This window comes from Orbicella faveolata, unplaced genomic scaffold (genome assembly GCF_042242905.1).
Source record: "Orbicella faveolata isolate gen_17 unplaced genomic scaffold, um_ofav_v1 contig_34, whole genome shotgun sequence".
Lineage (NCBI taxonomy): Eukaryota > Metazoa > Cnidaria > Anthozoa > Scleractinia > Merulinidae > Orbicella > Orbicella faveolata.
The window spans coordinates 22,637,501-22,655,714 of NW_028301563.1; the positions used below are offsets into that span (position 1 = coordinate 22,637,501).

An 18,214-nucleotide genomic window follows, 5' to 3' on the forward strand; every position below is an offset into this window, starting at 1 on the left:
AAAGATTCCCGCTTTTAAAGATTCCCCGTTTTAAAGATTCCCGCTTTTAAAGATTCCCCGTTTTAAAGATTCCCGCTTTTAAAGATTCCCCGTTTTAAAGATTCCCGCTTTTAAAGATTCCCCGTTTTAAAGATTCCCGCTTTTAAAGATTGCCCGTTTTAAAAATTCCCGCTTTTAAAGATTGCCCATTTTAAAGATTCCCACTTTTAAAGATTCCCCGTTTTAAAGATTCCCGCTTTTAAAGATTGCCCGTTTTAAAAATTCCCGCTTTTAAAGATTCCCGCTTTGAAAGATTGCCCATTTTAAAGATTCCCGCTTTTAAAGATTCTCCGTTTTAAAGATTCCCGCTTTTAAAGATTCCCCATTTTAAAGATTCCCGCTTTTAAAGATTCCCCATTTTAAAGATTCCCGCTTTTAAAGATTCCCCATTTTAAAGATTCCCGCTTTTAAAGATTCCCCGTTTTAAAGATTCCCGCTTTTAAAGATTCCCCGCTTTTAAAGATTCCCCATTTTAAAGATTCCCGCTTTGAAAGATTCACCATTTTAAAGATTCCCGCTTTTAAAGATTCCCCATTTTAAAGATTCCCGCTTTGAAAGATTCACCATTTTAAAGATTCCCGCTTTTAAAGATTGCCCATTTTAAAGATTCCCGCTTTTAAAGATTCCCCGTTTTAAAGATTCCCGCTTTTAAAGATTCCCCGCTTTTAAAGATTCCCCATTTTAAAGATTCCCGCTTTTAAAGATTCCCCGTTTGAAAGATTCCCGCTTTTAAAGATTGTCCATTTTAAAGATTCCCGCTTTTAAAGATTCCCGCTTCTAGAGATTGCCCATTTTAAAGATTCCCCGTTTTAAAGATTCCCGCTTTTAAAGATTCCTCATTTTAAAGATTCCCGCTTTTAAAGATTCCCCGTTTTAAAGATTCCCGCTTTTAAAGATTCCCCGCTTTTAAAGATTCCCCATTTTAAAGATTCCCGCTTTGAAAGATTCACCATTTTAAAGATTCCCGCTTTTAAAGATTCCCCATTTTAAAGATTCCCGCTTTGAAAGATTCACCATTTTAAAGATTCCCGCTTTTAAAGATTCCCCGTTTTAAAGATTCCCGCTTTTAAAGATTCCCCATTTTAAAGATTCCCCGTTTTAAAGATTCTCCGTTTTAAAGATTCCCGCTTTTAAAGATTCCCCATTTTAAAGATTCCCGCTTTTAAAGATTGCCCATTTTAAAGATTCCCGCTTTTAAAGATTCCCCATTTTAAAGATTCCCGCTTTTAAAGATTCCCCGTTTTAAAGATTCCCGCTTTTAAAGATTCCCCATTTTAAAGATTCCCGCTTTGAAAGATTCACCATTTTAAAGATTCCCGCTTTTAAAGATTCCCCATTTTAAAGATTCCCGCTTTGAAAGATTCACCATTTTAAAGATTCCCGCTTTTAAAGATTCCCCGTTTTAAAGATTCCCGCTTTTAAAGATTCCCCGTTTTAAAGATTCCCGCTTTTAAAGATTCCCCGTTTTAAAGATTCCCGCTTTTAAAGATTCCCCGTTTTAAAGATTCCCGCTTTTAAAGATTGCCCGTTTTAAAAATTCCCGCTTTTAAAGATTGCCCATTTTAAAGATTCCCACTTTTAAAGATTCCCCGTTTTAAAGATTCCCGCTTTTAAAGATTGCCCGTTTTAAAAATTCCCGCTTTTAAAGATTCCCGCTTTGAAAGATTGCCCATTTTAAAGATTCCCGCTTTTAAAGATTCTCCGTTTTAAAGATTCCCGCTTTTAAAGATTCCCCATTTTAAAGATTCCCGCTTTTAAAGATTCCCCATTTTAAAGATTCCCGCTTTTAAAGATTCCCCATTTTAAAGATTCCCGCTTTTAAAGATTCCCCGTTTTAAAGATTCCCGCTTTTAAAGATTCCCCGCTTTTAAAGATTCCCCATTTTAAAGATTCCCGCTTTGAAAGATTCACCATTTTAAAGATTCCCGCTTTTAAAGATTCCCCATTTTAAAGATTCCCGCTTTGAAAGATTCACCATTTTAAAGATTCCCGCTTTTAAAGATTGCCCATTTTAAAGATTCCCGCTTTTAAAGATTCCCCGTTTTAAAGATTCCCGCTTTTAAAGATTCCCCGCTTTTAAAGATTCCCCATTTTAAAGATTCCCGCTTTTAAAGATTCCCCGTTTGAAAGATTCCCGCTTTTAAAGATTGTCCATTTTAAAGATTCCCGCTTTTAAAGATTCCCGCTTCTAGAGATTGCCCATTTTAAAGATTCCCCGTTTTAAAGATTCCCGCTTTTAAAGATTCCTCATTTTAAAGATTCCCGCTTTTAAAGATTCCCCGTTTTAAAGATTTTCGCTTTTAAAGATTCCCCATTTTAAAGATTCCCGCTTTTAAAGATTCCCCGTTTTAAAGATTCCCGCTTTTAAAGATTCCCCATTTTAAAGATTCCCGCTTTTAAAGATTGCCCATTTTAAAGATTCCCGCTTTTAAAGATTCCCCGTTTTAAAGATTCCCGCTTTTAAAGATTTCCCATTTTAAAGATTCCCGCTTTTAAAGATTCCGCATTTTAAAGATTCCCCATTCCCCGTTCCCCAGTCCCATTCCCCTATATTCCGATTCTGCGATTCCCCGTTCCCCGATTTCCCGTTCCTCGTTTTAAAGATAGCCACTTGGGGGGTGACGGATTATACGCGAAATTCGCCGTCACATCGTTTGGGCATCGAGCATCGAATTGCTTTATTGCCGGTTTTCAGTGTCATGCCGTTCAAAATAAACAAAATCAAAATCAAAACAGTTCAAACGATAAAGTCCAGAATCTTGAAGAGAAAGAAGGTAAATATGCAAAGACTTTCGCTAAGATTCAGGTCACAGCAATGTTTCTTACGCAAGACATGCGGAGAATTTTGTTACCCAAATTTATAGAGATTTTGATGGAGACGCCATGCTGGCGCCCATCCGGATGGCGGCCCGAAACCAACAGAAACATCTGTCACTGAGTTTTGCTACAAAAGCGTGAATTTATCTCTTCAGGAACTCAAAAACATTTTAAAAATGATACTGTTTCTAATACATGAACTGTTCAGATAGCCAAATTCCCCGAAATAAGTCACTCTTTTAACCAACAAGACAGCTTTCTTGCCCGTCATGTAAATGCCGCGTCACGCAAAAGCTTAGAAATTCAAGCGCAGTCTATTACAAAACCAAGAACCCACTTGGAGCAAAAATTTGTATGACTATTAGTTTTCAGCTGCTCTTACACATCATGAAAGTAAAATCTCAGGATGATTAATAGTTTTGTAGTTTGAATTTTAGCGACGTCATCTGAGGGGACTGTTGATTTATCGATTAAACAATCAAAAACGTGTTTTCCCTGCCATATATTTGTCGTTAAGTCGTAAGTCCTTCCATTAGCACATGATAAGGATACGACAAATATCCATCGCTGCGAAACTAAACGTCACAGTCCGGAGTTAAGATAAATCCAGGCCGTTAGATTCTTTGGTCGGTCTAGCGGATCTCAGAGTGAGAATCGAGATTTGAACCACTCCACTATCCCGCGAAATCGATGTGCTTTAATAGCGTGCAATAAAATTACAATGGATAAATTCCACAACTGTCTCTGTACCTGTTGAGTTGATACATGTGAGAGAATAAATAGCTTCCGGTGGGAAACTGAGAGATTCTCGTTCACTTTTCAGTAAAGATTAACGCTATTAAATATTCCCCACTTTAAAGATTCCCCATTTTAAAGATTCCCGCTTTTAAAGATTCCCCGTTTTAAAGATTCCCGCTTTTAAAGATTTCCCATTTTAAAGATTCCCGCTTTTAAAGATTCCCGCTTTTAAAGATTCCCCGTTTTAAAGATTCCCGCTTTTAAAGATTGCCCATTTTAAAGATTCCCGCTTTTAAAGATTCCCGCTTTTAAAGATTCCCCATTTTAAAGATTCCCCGTTCCCCGTTCCCCGTTCCCCGTTCCCCGTTCTCCGTTCCCCGTTCCCCGTTCCACGTTCCCCGTTCCACGTTCCCCATTTCCATTTCCATTTCCATTTCCATTTCCATTTCCATTTCCATTTCCATTTCCATTTCCATTTCCATTTCCATTTCCATTTCCATTTCCATTTCCATTTCCATTTCCATTTCCATTTCCATTTCCATTCCTGGATTTTCCGATTCCCCGTTCCCCATTTTAAAGATAGCCCTCCCGCCGATGTGTGTTTTGAACAGTCAGTAAACATGACAAATTGTACTTCCGCCACACTTTCGTGTGAAAACATACATCGAACTCAAACAGTAAGTCTATAGTTTTTAACTATGTTTAAGATTGATGAATGTTTGATAACATATTAAAAGCTAAGTTGAAAATATGTGAATAAAGCAGAAATAATGAGCAAAGTTACGATGACGCTTTCTTTAATCAACTTCGAATAACGATTATCGTTATTCGAAGTTGGTCGGATTTCGATTTTGTTGATCGAGTTATGAAAACTCCTTGTCTATTTTCATTTTCGCAGAGTAAAATTTCACTCTGTTGAAGAAACACACATGATGTTAGTAGCCTTTTTGCGTTCGTCTCAGCACAAAAGATAACGAAACAAATCTTAGTCAAGATTTGTTGACGATTGAAAACACCGACTCGGACTTGAAAGTGCACGAGCTGCACTATGCAAATGACTACTTGCACGCGTCAGACTTTCCTTTCAAAAACTTTTGCAAACTCGCCAAACAAGCAGAAACAATAAGAAACCAGCGAAACAGGTTTTGGTTATGATTAAGCATTGTCTGAGAAACTCACAAATTAACTCGATACCAGAGTAGAGAGTTTTCTAGCTATATTCTTAAGTCAGAACAAACGCAAATTACAACAAGCGCGAGCAGATCTTATTATTCATTTCCAGCGCGAGATTGAAGTCCTGTTTTCGACCCTGAAAAACCCACCTTTTCCGTTAGCTTAGAGCATAAAACTAAATATAAGCGCCCTGGTTCTTAGTCCCTGCCTTATTCCCTGCCATCGCTGTGAAAATATGAAAGAGAATCTCTCAACTCTCACCAGTTGATCACGCAACGTGACAACATCCACGCGGGAGTCCCCGACATGTGCGTGGATCCGCGCGGATATATGACGTCAGGATGGCACAATTTGTTCTAAAAATAGAAAAATTGTCCTATATCACAGGTGCGCGCGGATCCCAAGACTTACGGTCTCCGTCCCCGATTATGGCTCCTGTGGGGGCCTAAGACGAGTTATCTCCTGGTTATCGCTCGAATTTTTTGCTCACTGAACCGTTCTTGCACTAGAAGAAACATTAATTTCAATGTGTCGGAGCTCTAGACTAAGAACTTTTCGTGACGGAACCAGCAATTGTTAGTCAAATTAAGTGGGACTGTTTGAGGTCCGTTTATTGTCAGTAAAATTAAGTGGGTCTGTCAGAGGTCCCTTTGTCAGTTTGGTTTATTTCGTGAATAAGTCGTTTGTAAGGTGCCGGTAATTGTGGATATCTGTTAAGGTGGCTCCCTATAGTCTTACGATGGCGCGAGCGCTGAGGAAGTAATCTGCGCGCGCTCAAAGGAAACGTCAGTGTTTTTTGATATTTTATTACGTCAACACGAGCACAAAAAGCAAAACTGACAGTGAATTTTCTCGCGTTTCCTTCGGTGAAATTCCGTAAAATTTGGCAGATTGGTAGAAAATATTTTACTTTAGTCGGAGCTCATTTTTCAGGGAAATCTATAAGACCAGATTTTTTGCAGCAGTAAAAGACAAATTTGAAAATATCGAAAAAACTGCCTTTGCAACCTCTACTTTTTTCGTGTTTAAAATTCGTATCCCGCTGGAAGCGATGTGATGTAAAAATTTTGGATGATTTCACCGAAGGAAATTCATGAAAATCATAAATAAAACCATAAAAACAGTAAAAAACACTTTTGTTTGGGCATTTATTATTTAAGACTAAATCCCAAAATTTTAACAGAGATGATAGCAAAACACTATTTAATCATTGCTTATTACATATAATAAGTTTGAGGGGACTAGGTGTGAAAGCGAATGCAAAAACAGCATTCAAAACATAACACTTGCGCGTGCAACGCCATAAATGATTACCCTATGGAGCCACCTTAAGAGGCGTTTGTTCTGAGTTAGTGTACCAGCTTTCCAGAGTAAGTCGTCGAAAATAGTTTGTACTGCAGAGTCCCAGAATGATGAGGTTTTTCAGTTGGTGGTGTACTTATAATAAAGTTTCCATATAACGCGCGCTCTGATTGGCTGAAACAGCGTGCTTTATCAGAGAACAGAGCACGGGTTGATGACGGTAAGTTGGCTTCCAAATTTTTGCTTCGGAATTTTGACAAATTTGACCCAAATTAAACATCCCCTGTGACTCAGACAAACGCACTGGAAGCGAGCTATTTTTCTGCAGTAAATATGGCTCACAGAGACCATTAGCAACAGTAGTGTTAAAACTGTACTAAAATAACAAGTTTTGCTAGATTCCCGCCGACAAAACATGTACAGCTGTAGCGAAATTCACAAATTCTCAACCTAAACAGTGCTTCAATAAAGACATTAATTTTGTTACGAAGGCAGAAATTATACTAAGAAGTAAAACAACGACAGAAAACAATTGAACTGTCTCTGTTTATGATGAGAAGCTTTATTTTTGTAAATTTACAATTAAAAATGCTCATTTGCTCAAACAACACTTACATGCAGTGTAGTAACGCTCGTTCTCCGGTCATCTCAGCGAAGTAAACCGACGAGTGGTCAGTGCAAAACTTGCTCTGATATTCTCTTCTGTGTTCGAAGTAGAACCAGTGGGAGCCGTTAAGTCTTTCTAACTTTTACGCTAGTTCGGGCAATCTTGCTGCATGCGGCTACAAGCCGTAAATAACTGTAGCTCCTTTCAAATTCAACCCGGCATTTCGCATTTACATCCACAAGCTTTGAGCTCCGCGTTTCGTAATTTCCACTGGAAAAGTGCTCGTTTTCATGGGCCACAATACGGCTGGATTCCTCTGGACTATAAACCTTTACCTGCCTTGAGATCCGTATTTAAAAATTAACTTAAAAGCGAACTTTGAAGGCATCGTTCTTCTCTCGAAAGCCGCTCAAACTTCTCGAAACTGAAAGCTTAGCTGAAGTCCAGTTTGTGATTGACAGCTGTCGCTTCGTTAGCCAATCAAATTATTTGCACAATTCTAACAAGGATTGTGATTGGCTTATTTTAGCGTGCTTTATCAGAGAACAGTGAACGGCTGACGCGACTTTTGCTCGTTTGGAAAATAAAGTTTGGTTTGAAAATTCAGCCGAATGCGTGGGGAAATTATCTGATTCTTCATCATAAAACAAATAAAGAAGCCTCGACTGTGCTCTGTTCTGTTGTAAAGCACTTAGGAAGCGGTAGAGCACTCAAGAAGTAGGGAAAAACACTCGACTACGTCTCGTGTTTTCCCCTACACTTCTTTCGTGCTCTACCGCTTCCTGCGTGCTTTACAACAGAACAGAGCACAGTCGGGGCTTCTTTATTTTAGCAAGGTAATTGTTGGCGTCACCATTTCTCGCAACTTGTTTGTGTTTAGTCAGTTTCGTGTAAAGGTTTCTACCAGTCTCACCGATGTAGGAAGCCTGGCAGTCGGAGCATTTGCTCCCGGTCTGCTGCTGGATTCATCCCTGTTTTAACGTTGGTCAGTGTCGTAACGAAGTTGTAGGTTTGTGGGTTACACGGATGTTGTAGGGCAGTAGGATCCGTGAGATGGTCTCGGAAAGGGTACGACACTTGGGTATAGCTACTGTAGTGACAGGTGTCGGGTTTCTGTTCGTTAACTTCGTTAACGTCAGCTTCAATAGGTCGGTGAATGTAGTATCTTTATTCGTCACGCAAGCTGTCCTGTGTCACAAATTAGTCACGCTGGTCTCGTCAAAGTCTTTATAGTTGGAGCTAATCCGAAAACCCTCGCGCCCTTTGAATCAGGTTTTCGTTAATCGCGTGATTAAATTTATAAAGGTTTCACTATGCTGCGCCGCTCCTTTCATCCGAAAGGGGTCATCCAGTCCCTGTTCTAAGCTCTTAAAGCTTCTTAATTGCGTTCGACGAAGGAGAACGCATACTATTTCGATCGTTTTTCCCGCGGAACTTATGATGTCCCGCGGCTCTCGATCGCGATGCCACATGATTTCAGGGTTTGGACGCCAGCTTAGACTGGCCGGCTGCGTGGCACAAATGGCCTCGATCTCATGTGGTCTTGTTTTCATTCCTGACATGTAGAGAAATTACTACTTTGAGATTAAAAATAGAAAGGAAAAATACAAATCAATTATTAGGTGGCCTGAGAATGGAAGATCAACGAGTACAGAGTCCTCAAACCATGACGATCGGTTGTACGTTTTCAAGTAATGTACCAGTCAAATCGAAGCTTCAACACTCTCTCCCCCCGGGCAACCCCCCAGGCATTTCAATTTTTGGAAAATTTTTGTTCAAATCCTACCCTTCCCGGGCCAAAAAGCTGTTCAAATGCCCCATAATAGGTCCATTTCAGGTGATCAAATTTCCCCACCCCCGGAAAAATTACCAGATTACTGTTTTAACTTTTCAGTAGCTTCTATTATGCTTGTGAAGTTGTGTATGTAAACATGGTTTAATAGACAACACCAAAGAGAACCAAGGCCCTACATGCCACAAGGCACGGAGAGGACAGGTAACAGGTAATAATCAAAGAGAACAAATAACAAAGTTGACAAACTTTGATGTCGAATTATTATCAATAAACCTCTAATATAAAAGCAGCGTTTTGTCGATGTGGATCAACTGTATGTTATTATTACACTAGACCAATGTTCTACTCGTAGAGAAACACGTAGAGAATATTTCAATTTAAAATATGTGAATTTAATACCTCTGTTTCACTGAAGCCAATTTTGTTAAATATTGGACACATCAGTAAAAGAGAAACAATTATTAAGTTGCCAAATTTTGGTGTCAAATTATTAAACCTTTAATTATGTAAACTTTTATTAGTTTAATTGAAATAATCATACTAGCACTCTGTCGATGTAGAACATAACTATAAATTTGTATGCTACTACCGCTCTGTCAGTATCAATGCGAACTTTCAAATTTGCGTAGTTTTCAAAATGAACTTAAACTATTTAAAGAATATATCAGTGTAAAATATGTTTGTTTCTGTTGAAATCACTTTTGTTTCTTCCTTCCTCTTGTTTCTTTTGCTTTCTGCACTGCCTTTGCACGGTTTTCCTTCTTTTCTTGAAGATGGCTAACCCAAATCTTCACTTCCTTTAAGGAAAGGCAACACTTTTTAGCCGATGTGATAAGGCCGCCTTGAGCTTCAATCCCCTGCTTGAAGGCCTCTTCAATAATTATAATACGGAACAAAGCTTGTGTAGGCCTTTGGTTTTCAACCAATCCGCCGCGAATCCGCGACGAATCCGCAATCTTTTTCTTTGAATTCATCAAAGTTTTTCTCCGCCATGATTTATTAGCCCTCGTGGAATCAGCGGGACACATGACATGAAATCGAGGCTAGCGATCAAATTCCCCACCCCTTATGAGTGGTGATCAAATGCCCCACCCCCGGGAAGACTAAGATGATCAAATTCCCTTCCCCCCGTGCAGGAAAAGGCGTCAAATATCCGGGGTATGCCCGGGGCGGGGAGGGGGGGGGGGGTTGAATCTTCGATTTGACTTCTACATAAAGCCTGGTTCTTATATCCCGCCGACCTACCTGCGACGTAGTCGCCGGTTGCAACTGACAACGTTCAGCGATCTGTCCCAGTGGGTCCCCGGCGCACCTGCGATGGATCGCCGACGTACTCAAATTTGCGCGAAATGCAAATCGAATTGCGCAATTTTCAACCATTTTACCTGTAGATATGGATCGAATCGTCTTACTGGAGTACGTTGCGCCCGCAGATGATGTTTACAACCGCCGGCTTGCCTGCGAAGAACTCAGCTCAACTTCGCAGGCAAGCCGACGGTCAATGCCTGGAATAGATTATGATTCGGCTTATGATTATGATTATGATTCGGATTATGATCCGGGCCATGCCGGCGGGTATGTCCCAGGTATGTCGGTGGCATATGAGAACAAGGCTTAAGTTTTGAATATCGATCGAGGATTTGAAGCGGTGTCTGACATTTGCAAACTACAGACTGCAGACTATAGACTGCAGACTACAGACTGCAGACCGCAGACCGCAGACTGCAGACTGCAGACTACAGATTACAGACTCCATACAGTGGACCTCAGACCGTAGATTACAAGACGTTGACTGAGGACCGCTGGCCGCAAATCTTGAAGTGTCCTTTTGGTGTAGAAGTTACCACTATTTTTCAAAATATACCGTGTTCGTCATAAAATCAACAAATATAAATTGGGCTTTAAGAGTAATATTTACTCCGAAAATCTATGTAACTCAGTGATAGATTGCATGAAAATATTAGATGTATTCTGGAAATTATTACAATATTAAATTGTTTAAAAGGAGGTTTGTTTCCCGGAGATGTCAATGGAGACTTAGCCTGGGGTTGCCTAAGTGAAAGACTTGCAAATTTAAGCCTTTAGCCTGTAATTCCGTAGGATGTTCGTAGCACCGGCAGTGGCGACTGTTTTCTTTTTTAAGTCTGTATCACATTACCTCTATAAAACTGCTGATTTGCACTTACAAATTCGCATGGTGGATGATATTTGCCAAAATTAACAAAGCAAATGTCAAAACCAGGAACGTGGTGTGACAATATAATTATCCAGGCAGTATCCAATGCTTGTAAGGGACTGTGCAATAATTACCTGGAGAGAGAGGGGTTTGGAAAATTAGAGGGGGGTGCATAGGAGAAAATGACAACAAGAGAGAGAGGGGGGAGGGGGTGGATGTAAAATTTAATACATACAGGGGGCATTACTTTTTCATTCCTTTTAGCAAACTGGAAAAGTAGTGGAAGTTCTTAGAGTTCAAATACAAACACTAACATTGGAATAAAACTGACAAATTTATCTACTCCAAGGTGTTCTGATCTATGAACTGTTGTTTTCCTATCTGAAGAAAGGTCTGCAAGAAGTATGTTCCCAGTACAACACGGACGAGACTGCATGTAAAAGTTATGTACAGCACCTCGAGTTCCTCCATGCAAAAGCCAAAGAGTAAGAGAAAGAACACTCTTCCGCTTATTTCTTGGACAATTAAAAAAGATGTAAAAGCGCTTACCAACAAGCAGCTGAAAATGTATCTTAATCAAAAAGGTCTTAAGATAAGTGGAAGCAAGGCCGAGTTGATTGATCGAGTCCTCACCCACGCACGCGGAAACCTTAGTGTCAGATGCTGTAGATGAGGAATCTCCCAATTCATGCGAAGACGACACAAGCTCAGAGTCCAGTGATTCTGACGACTCTTCAAATGACTCTTCGACACACGTCGAAGAGTCATTTGAAGTGATGTTTGTACCGGAGGAAGAACTCCAACAAGTAAACTAGGTATGAGGGAATCAATGTGAGGAAACTTTTTTCAAGAGGGGGGAGGGGACGGTTAGCCTTAATATTATCATTATGTGAGGGGGAGGGGAGGGGGTTGAAATAAATTTTTGCTTAATGAGAGGGGGGTATGACTTAGTTTTAGGGCATATTCCACCCATTTCCCAGCCCTCCCCTCCAGGAAATTATTGCACAGTCCCTAACTGCATTGACTCGAACGCACTCAGCTAATCCATGATTATTACTCGTTTACTTGATGTTTTTTCCCCGGCAAAACACACAGCAATTGGCCGGCGGCTGTGAAAAAAATCTTAGGCGAGCAGCTCAGTCGTGTTAGCTACTGGCCATGTCAATGCCTTTCTATCACAACTTGTAGCCGTCATGAGTATCTGACCTATCAAGCCACAGCAATAAACAACGATTTATTTGTGCAACCACCTTAACCTTTAATACAGCAATTCAAAAGACTACTTTCTTTACATCATTTACAATCGTCTACACAACCGCATACATTGTACAAGGCGGTACTATCAGTATTACACAATAAAATACAAAACACAAACCCTTCTGCTTCATGACACCTGTAAGGCTCGGGAAAAAACGAACCTGTTAAAATTACATTAAAACCTAAAACGGCAGTAAGTTCTACATGCATTTGATTGACATGATACAGAATCCATACTCTATACCATGTCATTTTTTATTTATAGTCTATTCCTGGATACATATGAACAGTGGAACGAACTAGTCACTAAAGGAAAACTGCCCTGCCCGGCATCGAGTCACAAGGACAAGTCGTTATTTTGTGGAGAACCAAAGGAAACCAGAGATAATCGATATTACCAGACTTTTGAAAAAATACAACCCTTACTACACAAAACAACGACTTGCCCTTTACGATCGTCAGTGTAACAAGTATTTGCAGGTTCTTTATACAGTACGTTGGTTACAAAGTAATACACTGTATTCACGGGTGGTCATTTACAAATGTACAAAATGTACAGGAATTTCATTAAAGTGGCCAAAGGTATACATCTAATAACTTGAAAAATTATTACTTTATGGTTTAATTTTGTTACAATGTTTTGAATCAAATATATAGAAGCTCGGGTTGTTCATGTGGACTGAATTAAATCCAAATATTTCACAACATACGTACAAAACATAGAAACTTGAATGTTCTTGAAACATGGTTGGCAATCAAGCGATACTTAATGTCTCCTCAAGGTTAGAGCTCACTCATTCAATAAACAACAGTTAATTATATATTCAGACCTAACTATCCATCGGCCAGCTAGGCATGGTTAAGAAAGATTTTTCATCATTAATTGAAACATTTACACTTCTTGTTCTTAATTCTGAAGCAAGAACCGGGTAGTTTAATAGTGATATTTAAAATCAATTACAACTATTAGAAGGTTGGAAAAACATTAACTTGTGAGTATTCGGCAATTCTCTCTTTATTACATGAGGAATGCTCATCATCAATTTTCACATCAACAGTGTTGTCATTACCATTGTCGCCATAAGGTTTTAATTTCTGTAAAGCAGTGATAGTCATGTTCTAGCAATAGATTCTACTCAGCTGCAACTTTTTATCCTGTACATGCTAATAGGTTTGCTACAGAATGCAAAAACAGTATTTGAGCAAGCAATTTTTATAACCTTCTACAATTGCAACCGAACGATTGAAGTGAAAAGGAATTGATTTAACTGACTCTCTTTCTTCCTGGAATTACGCTGTAGCTTACCAGACAAAGCAAATATGCAAGATCTCTTCAAATGCATTGACCTGACAAATTTTCCTACCACAGAATATGCTAAGTGTAAGAAAATTCAGTGTTCAAAATTCATTATAAGATGGACTTGCTCCTAGTCTACTACTCGGTTTTGGAATGAAAAAGTGTTCCACTGAACTAACTAGCTGTTGAGGAAACAAATATCCAAGATTGAACAACTCTGAATTATCAAGCACAGGCTAATTACCACAGATTCAAATTCACCAACCATAAGAATGTTCCTAAGCTTATTCAAAATCATTACAATTTACAGGCAATAGATTAACAGTCCTTAACTATCCATACTAACAAGCCATCTCCTGTACATATGGTACAATTGTACACTTAACTTATTATACATAATTCATTTCTTTTTGAAGGCTCATGTTTCATAGTAAAATGTCCACTGCATTATTACAACAGTATTGAATTGATAAACGTTTACAACTCCTAAAAACCCACATAGGATAAGAATACCAAGAAAATGTCTTTGCTCTTCATATATGATCAGCATTATTTGTTGTTTCTGTTTTACACTTTGTTCAGTTGAGTACATGTATGTGCAACTATTACGTTTCCAAAAATCTCTTCAATCCATCAGGACTATGATCATCTTTCGACAAACATACATAATTCACAATAAATTTATAAGTTATGCTAGGCATGCAATTGATATGCAACTTAATTTTCCGAGTGCGGCTGAACTCTTTCACAGCCAGTTCATTAAGATTCATAACAGTCCACTGAAATGATAAAATACAAGCTTGAATCTGACAATGTTTGAACTTGCCAGTAAGAACCACCTTGCATACTTTGTTTAAAGACACTAAAACACTTTAAAGCAACAATTCACTAGACAGGATAATATAAGCTGAATAATTTACAATAATACAAAGATGAAAACTATGCTCAACTGAATCAATTGAAAGTAAATCTAGATCAAAATCAGCTTTAAGATTCATGTTTTAAGAATGAAATTTTAAAACATCTATTCAAAATAGTCTGATAACATTTGGAAGAAAACAACATGGCTGGGATAAGAAATTTTTCTAAAGTAAAGGACCATTGGTCAAAGGGAGAAAATCAGGTGTGGGCTTCATGGTCATGTAATATTTTTCTAACTTTGCCAAAATGTGTTTTCCATATGTGTACTTGCGCAGTGTAGCAACATGAGGTCGAATCCTGTGCATCAGGAGTTTACGTTGAGGGGGTTCAGCCACATCAATCATCTTCTGGATGACATAATTTGCAAACTGATCTTTCATCATGGTATACAAGGCACTACAGGAAGAGAAAATTGTACCAAATAAGATTCAATATCATCACCATGTCACAGGTTAGCCAACATTTAAAAATTCTAAAATAAAACTGTAAATGGGACAAGATCAGATAAAGCAAAGAGTACTTGGCACTCAGTCTAAACTCTACAAAGTCCTGACAGCCACCACTTACAGACAGTGTCTCACCACTTTGAACGCACTTAAAATTCCCTGTTGTACCCCTCATGGTAAAGTATTAAATTGCTCTCACTGACTAAGTGCTTTGTCTATTTCAGGGCTTGCATGAGTTGTATTTTACTACGATCAATGAAAACCAACCATTCTACAGATTCCTAACCTTAATTTCTACCCTAAGCCAGACAGCAGCCAATGCTCTGTGCCATTTGATTTTGAAAGCAAACCCCACAGGTGGGAGATTCAGGCACTGTCCAACAGTATGCCACAGAAATTTGAAAACACGGCTATATTTCTAATAACTTTTCGTTTAAATAGCAAAACTCAATGACAGATGTTTCTGTTACTTTACGCCTGCCACGTTTGTGTCCCTCCGAGGGGCACCAGCATGGTGTCTCCATACAAAGCTGTATAAATTTGGGTTAAACCCTTCTCCAAATAACACACAAATGAAAAACCGCTCAGACCTCAATCTTGGCGAGGTTGCTTATATAACAATCATCTATCAAATCCCAGATTTTTGAGATAATTTATTGAACGGTTACGATATTTGGTGTCACAGTGCGTGACAGTGCAAACCAGCAATTGCTGTTAAGGACGAATAAATCAATCAGAATTGACCTCCTGAGCATATTTTTTGACGACTTTACGGGTCCTAAGAAGATGGTTTTTAGTCTTGAAATTGTGAGTTCAAAATGTGTTTATAACCATGGTGCCTTGCAGGTCAAATCTACAAACTTCCAACATCTTGTTTTCATTCCTAATAACTTCTTTGGGACTTAAACCGGAAAGGAAAACTACAAATCAACGTTTAGCCCATTGTCTCCTGGAGCTTTTTGCCAAAAACATATATTTTTTGGACATTGTCAGCCTGGATATGAGCCAAATTAGCTCCAATCTACTCGAAAAGACATTTGCAACATGACAGCATGCCTTTCCTTTCCACTAGCATTGCATTTTAAGACATTTTTGATGGGGCATGCGCAGAAATCAAAATTTAGAGATTTCGTTGTTGGACAAGAAAGTGACGTACGTCTTTAGGGTCTTTGGTTTTTTAAATATTTTTTTCACTTTTCCTTTTACTACTATCCTTATTTTTAGGGTGGCATAGGCGTCAATGGTTACGAGGCTCCAACAATGGAACCAGGGAGAACAGAGTTCCTATTTTTTCCTTTCCACTAAAAGTATCACAAAATGTTGAGTGTTTATGAACAGTTATCCAATCACCTTATTACAGAACGGGAACGCGTGTGGAACAGCAACAGAACGAGTCCTGTCAAGCGTTCCCTGTTAGGCTTCTTTTGATCGGTACTGTTATTAATTAATTTATGCATAATCAATGCTCTCGACTTCTGTTTGGAATTTTTTTCGCACACAAAGAGATACCTGGTAATATTATTTCTTGTTTTCTAATCGATTTTACACACCAGGTTGAGTTCTTTTTTTGATATTTTTTTAAATATTTTGGCCCTTCAGTTATTAAACTATAGGTAAATGATGTCTTGAAACCCGACCTTGTGTTTGTGGTTACTGCCTATATGGTTTATTTTTTGTGCTTTTGCTTGCTCTGAAATATTAAAAAAAAAAAAACGCCAGGAAATTAGGGGTGGTCATGTGCAATTCTATGCAGGTGTCAATGGGTGAAATTAATCTCATCAATTGATGTCTGTACTACTCCAAATTAGACATTCTAAGAAATAAAAATAAGATTACTCAATGGTACAAACAATCAAGAGGAATACCTGTCATTACTACTACAAACTTCATCAATGAGCATAGCTCTTTCTGCACGAGATGCGTGGGTTACACATTTTTCAACCACATTGCTGAAAATTAAATTACAAATATGAGTTTCAAAGAAGAACTTAGTTTTACAACCTTGCACTACAAAACAGAGATAGAATAGCAACTTGCACACCAAGTTTTCTTCTGTACAAAATAACTCATTTTTATGTCATTACATTCAAAGCTGAATGAGAATTTCCAGTCAATGCTAAATAACATGTCTTTCCACTGACAAGATAAATAACACTTTCATGAGCAAAACCGAGCTCAGTAATCCCTATTATTAAACATTAAAGTCTCAACCCCCATTCTGTGAGCTGCAGATGATTCTAGATATCTTGTCATCAGCCAAGCATGGTTGCATAAAGTTTAAGTGGCTATTACCCCAACCTGGTTAATTAAACATTGTAAAATGTGGTTTCCTAACATGCTGATCATGGGTTGTACTACATCCACCAATTTAAGTACTGTAAACCATTGTCAGACACCTTTACCTACGTTTAAAAAGAAGATTTTCCCTTTCAAGGCAAAAGCATGCGCATGGTCTTTCAGTAAAAAAGGTAGCACAGCAACTCATACCAGTCTGGTAACAATGTAATTTCCTCAAAGAAACAGTACCTTGCAAATTTGTGCTGGCTAAAAATAAGAATGTGGCCTCTGAGTTCATGGACAATCTTGCTCTTGTCTTCAGGTGTGCCATGTTCTAGGACATGCTGAATCACATAGTTGCCATATTGATCTTGAACTAGTCTTTCAGTATGCTGGTGAAGTTCATCCAGTATTTGAGATGTCTGTTCTGGCATGCAGTGTTCTAGGATGCGCTGGATGACACGGCACCCATAAGGATGAGTTGACAGAGCATACACCTATAAATAAACACATTTCACTCCGTAACAGAACTTTTGACATGTTATTCTACAGTTAAACCCTTTAAAGACCTCAGAGTTGTTAATTTTTTAAACTGCTACTTTAGGGCAATAAATAAAAAAAATGGCTCTAGCTTCCCCACAAAAAGGTTCCACTGTCACCTTCTACCAGATGAGCCACTTTCCAGTAGCGAGTCTATTTGATTTATAAGCATTTAACCTCTGGAAAATGATTTATAAGCCAGCTTGTGCTATTCACCCTTGCAATAATAGGGTCATGGAATACAAACAAAAAATATCTTCCGGAAGATGTACATGCATGCACTGCACAGAACATAAGTAATTGTACCCTGAATCACACAAAATTTACCTGAGCTTGAAAGGCACCAATAATGAACTGAAGAGAGGATGGGTCAACACACTCAATACACTTCTGTACCACATGGTTCCCATTCTGATCCTTGACACACTTCAATACATGTCCATCTAATTCCCTCACCAGATCATTCTAAAGTTAAAACACAGACATAAACGAAGTTAGCATCAGGTAAACATGATGAGACGTAATGAGACAAACAATGATGATAGCTTCAGTTCACACAGCTAGTTACATTAAAATACAAGGAGGACAAATTTATCATTTGCTTCAGAGGGACTGAGTCAAAGACAACACATCATGAAATAATCGGTCAATGTTTTAATGTCTGTAAAATGTTTAACCTTCCTCAGCCCGAGCATCTTTATTTGATTTTGCTTGTTAATATTCACTTGTTATCTGCTTAACTTCATCTGGATGGGGCTATGCAAGCCATTTTTGGACTTCAGTGTGCATGTTAAACCAATCTAACTGGTTACAAAGTCATTGTTTCTGT

General features: G+C 38.6%; 1 protein-coding gene and 1 long non-coding RNA gene across 3 annotated transcripts in view; both read right to left on the reverse strand.

Annotated features, from left to right (window-relative positions):
• LOC149105299 (uncharacterized) overlaps window positions 1–6,199 on the reverse strand; it is a 341,662-nt gene extending 335,463 nt beyond the window's left edge. The window contains exon 1 of the long non-coding RNA XR_016201518.1: window positions 6,095–6,199. This is a non-coding gene — a long non-coding RNA (uncharacterized LOC149105299). The remainder of the gene's footprint in view (window positions 1–6,094) is intronic.
• Window positions 6,200–11,880: 5,681 nt separating this feature from the next.
• Window positions 11,881–18,214, reverse strand: part of LOC110057137 (pumilio homolog 2-like) — a 34,248-nt gene continuing 27,914 nt past the window's right edge. For both annotated transcript variants that reach the window (XM_089271351.1, XM_020763716.2), the window contains exons 7-10: window positions 17,713–17,850; window positions 17,095–17,342; window positions 16,434–16,517; window positions 11,881–14,518 (exon numbers count right to left, since the gene is read on the reverse strand). In XM_089271351.1, coding sequence (XP_089127477.1) covers window positions 14,287–14,518; window positions 16,434–16,517; window positions 17,095–17,342; window positions 17,713–17,850 — 702 coding nt within the window. In that variant the 3' untranslated portion in view covers window positions 11,881–14,286. The remainder of the gene's footprint in view (window positions 14,519–16,433; window positions 16,518–17,094; window positions 17,343–17,712; window positions 17,851–18,214) is intronic.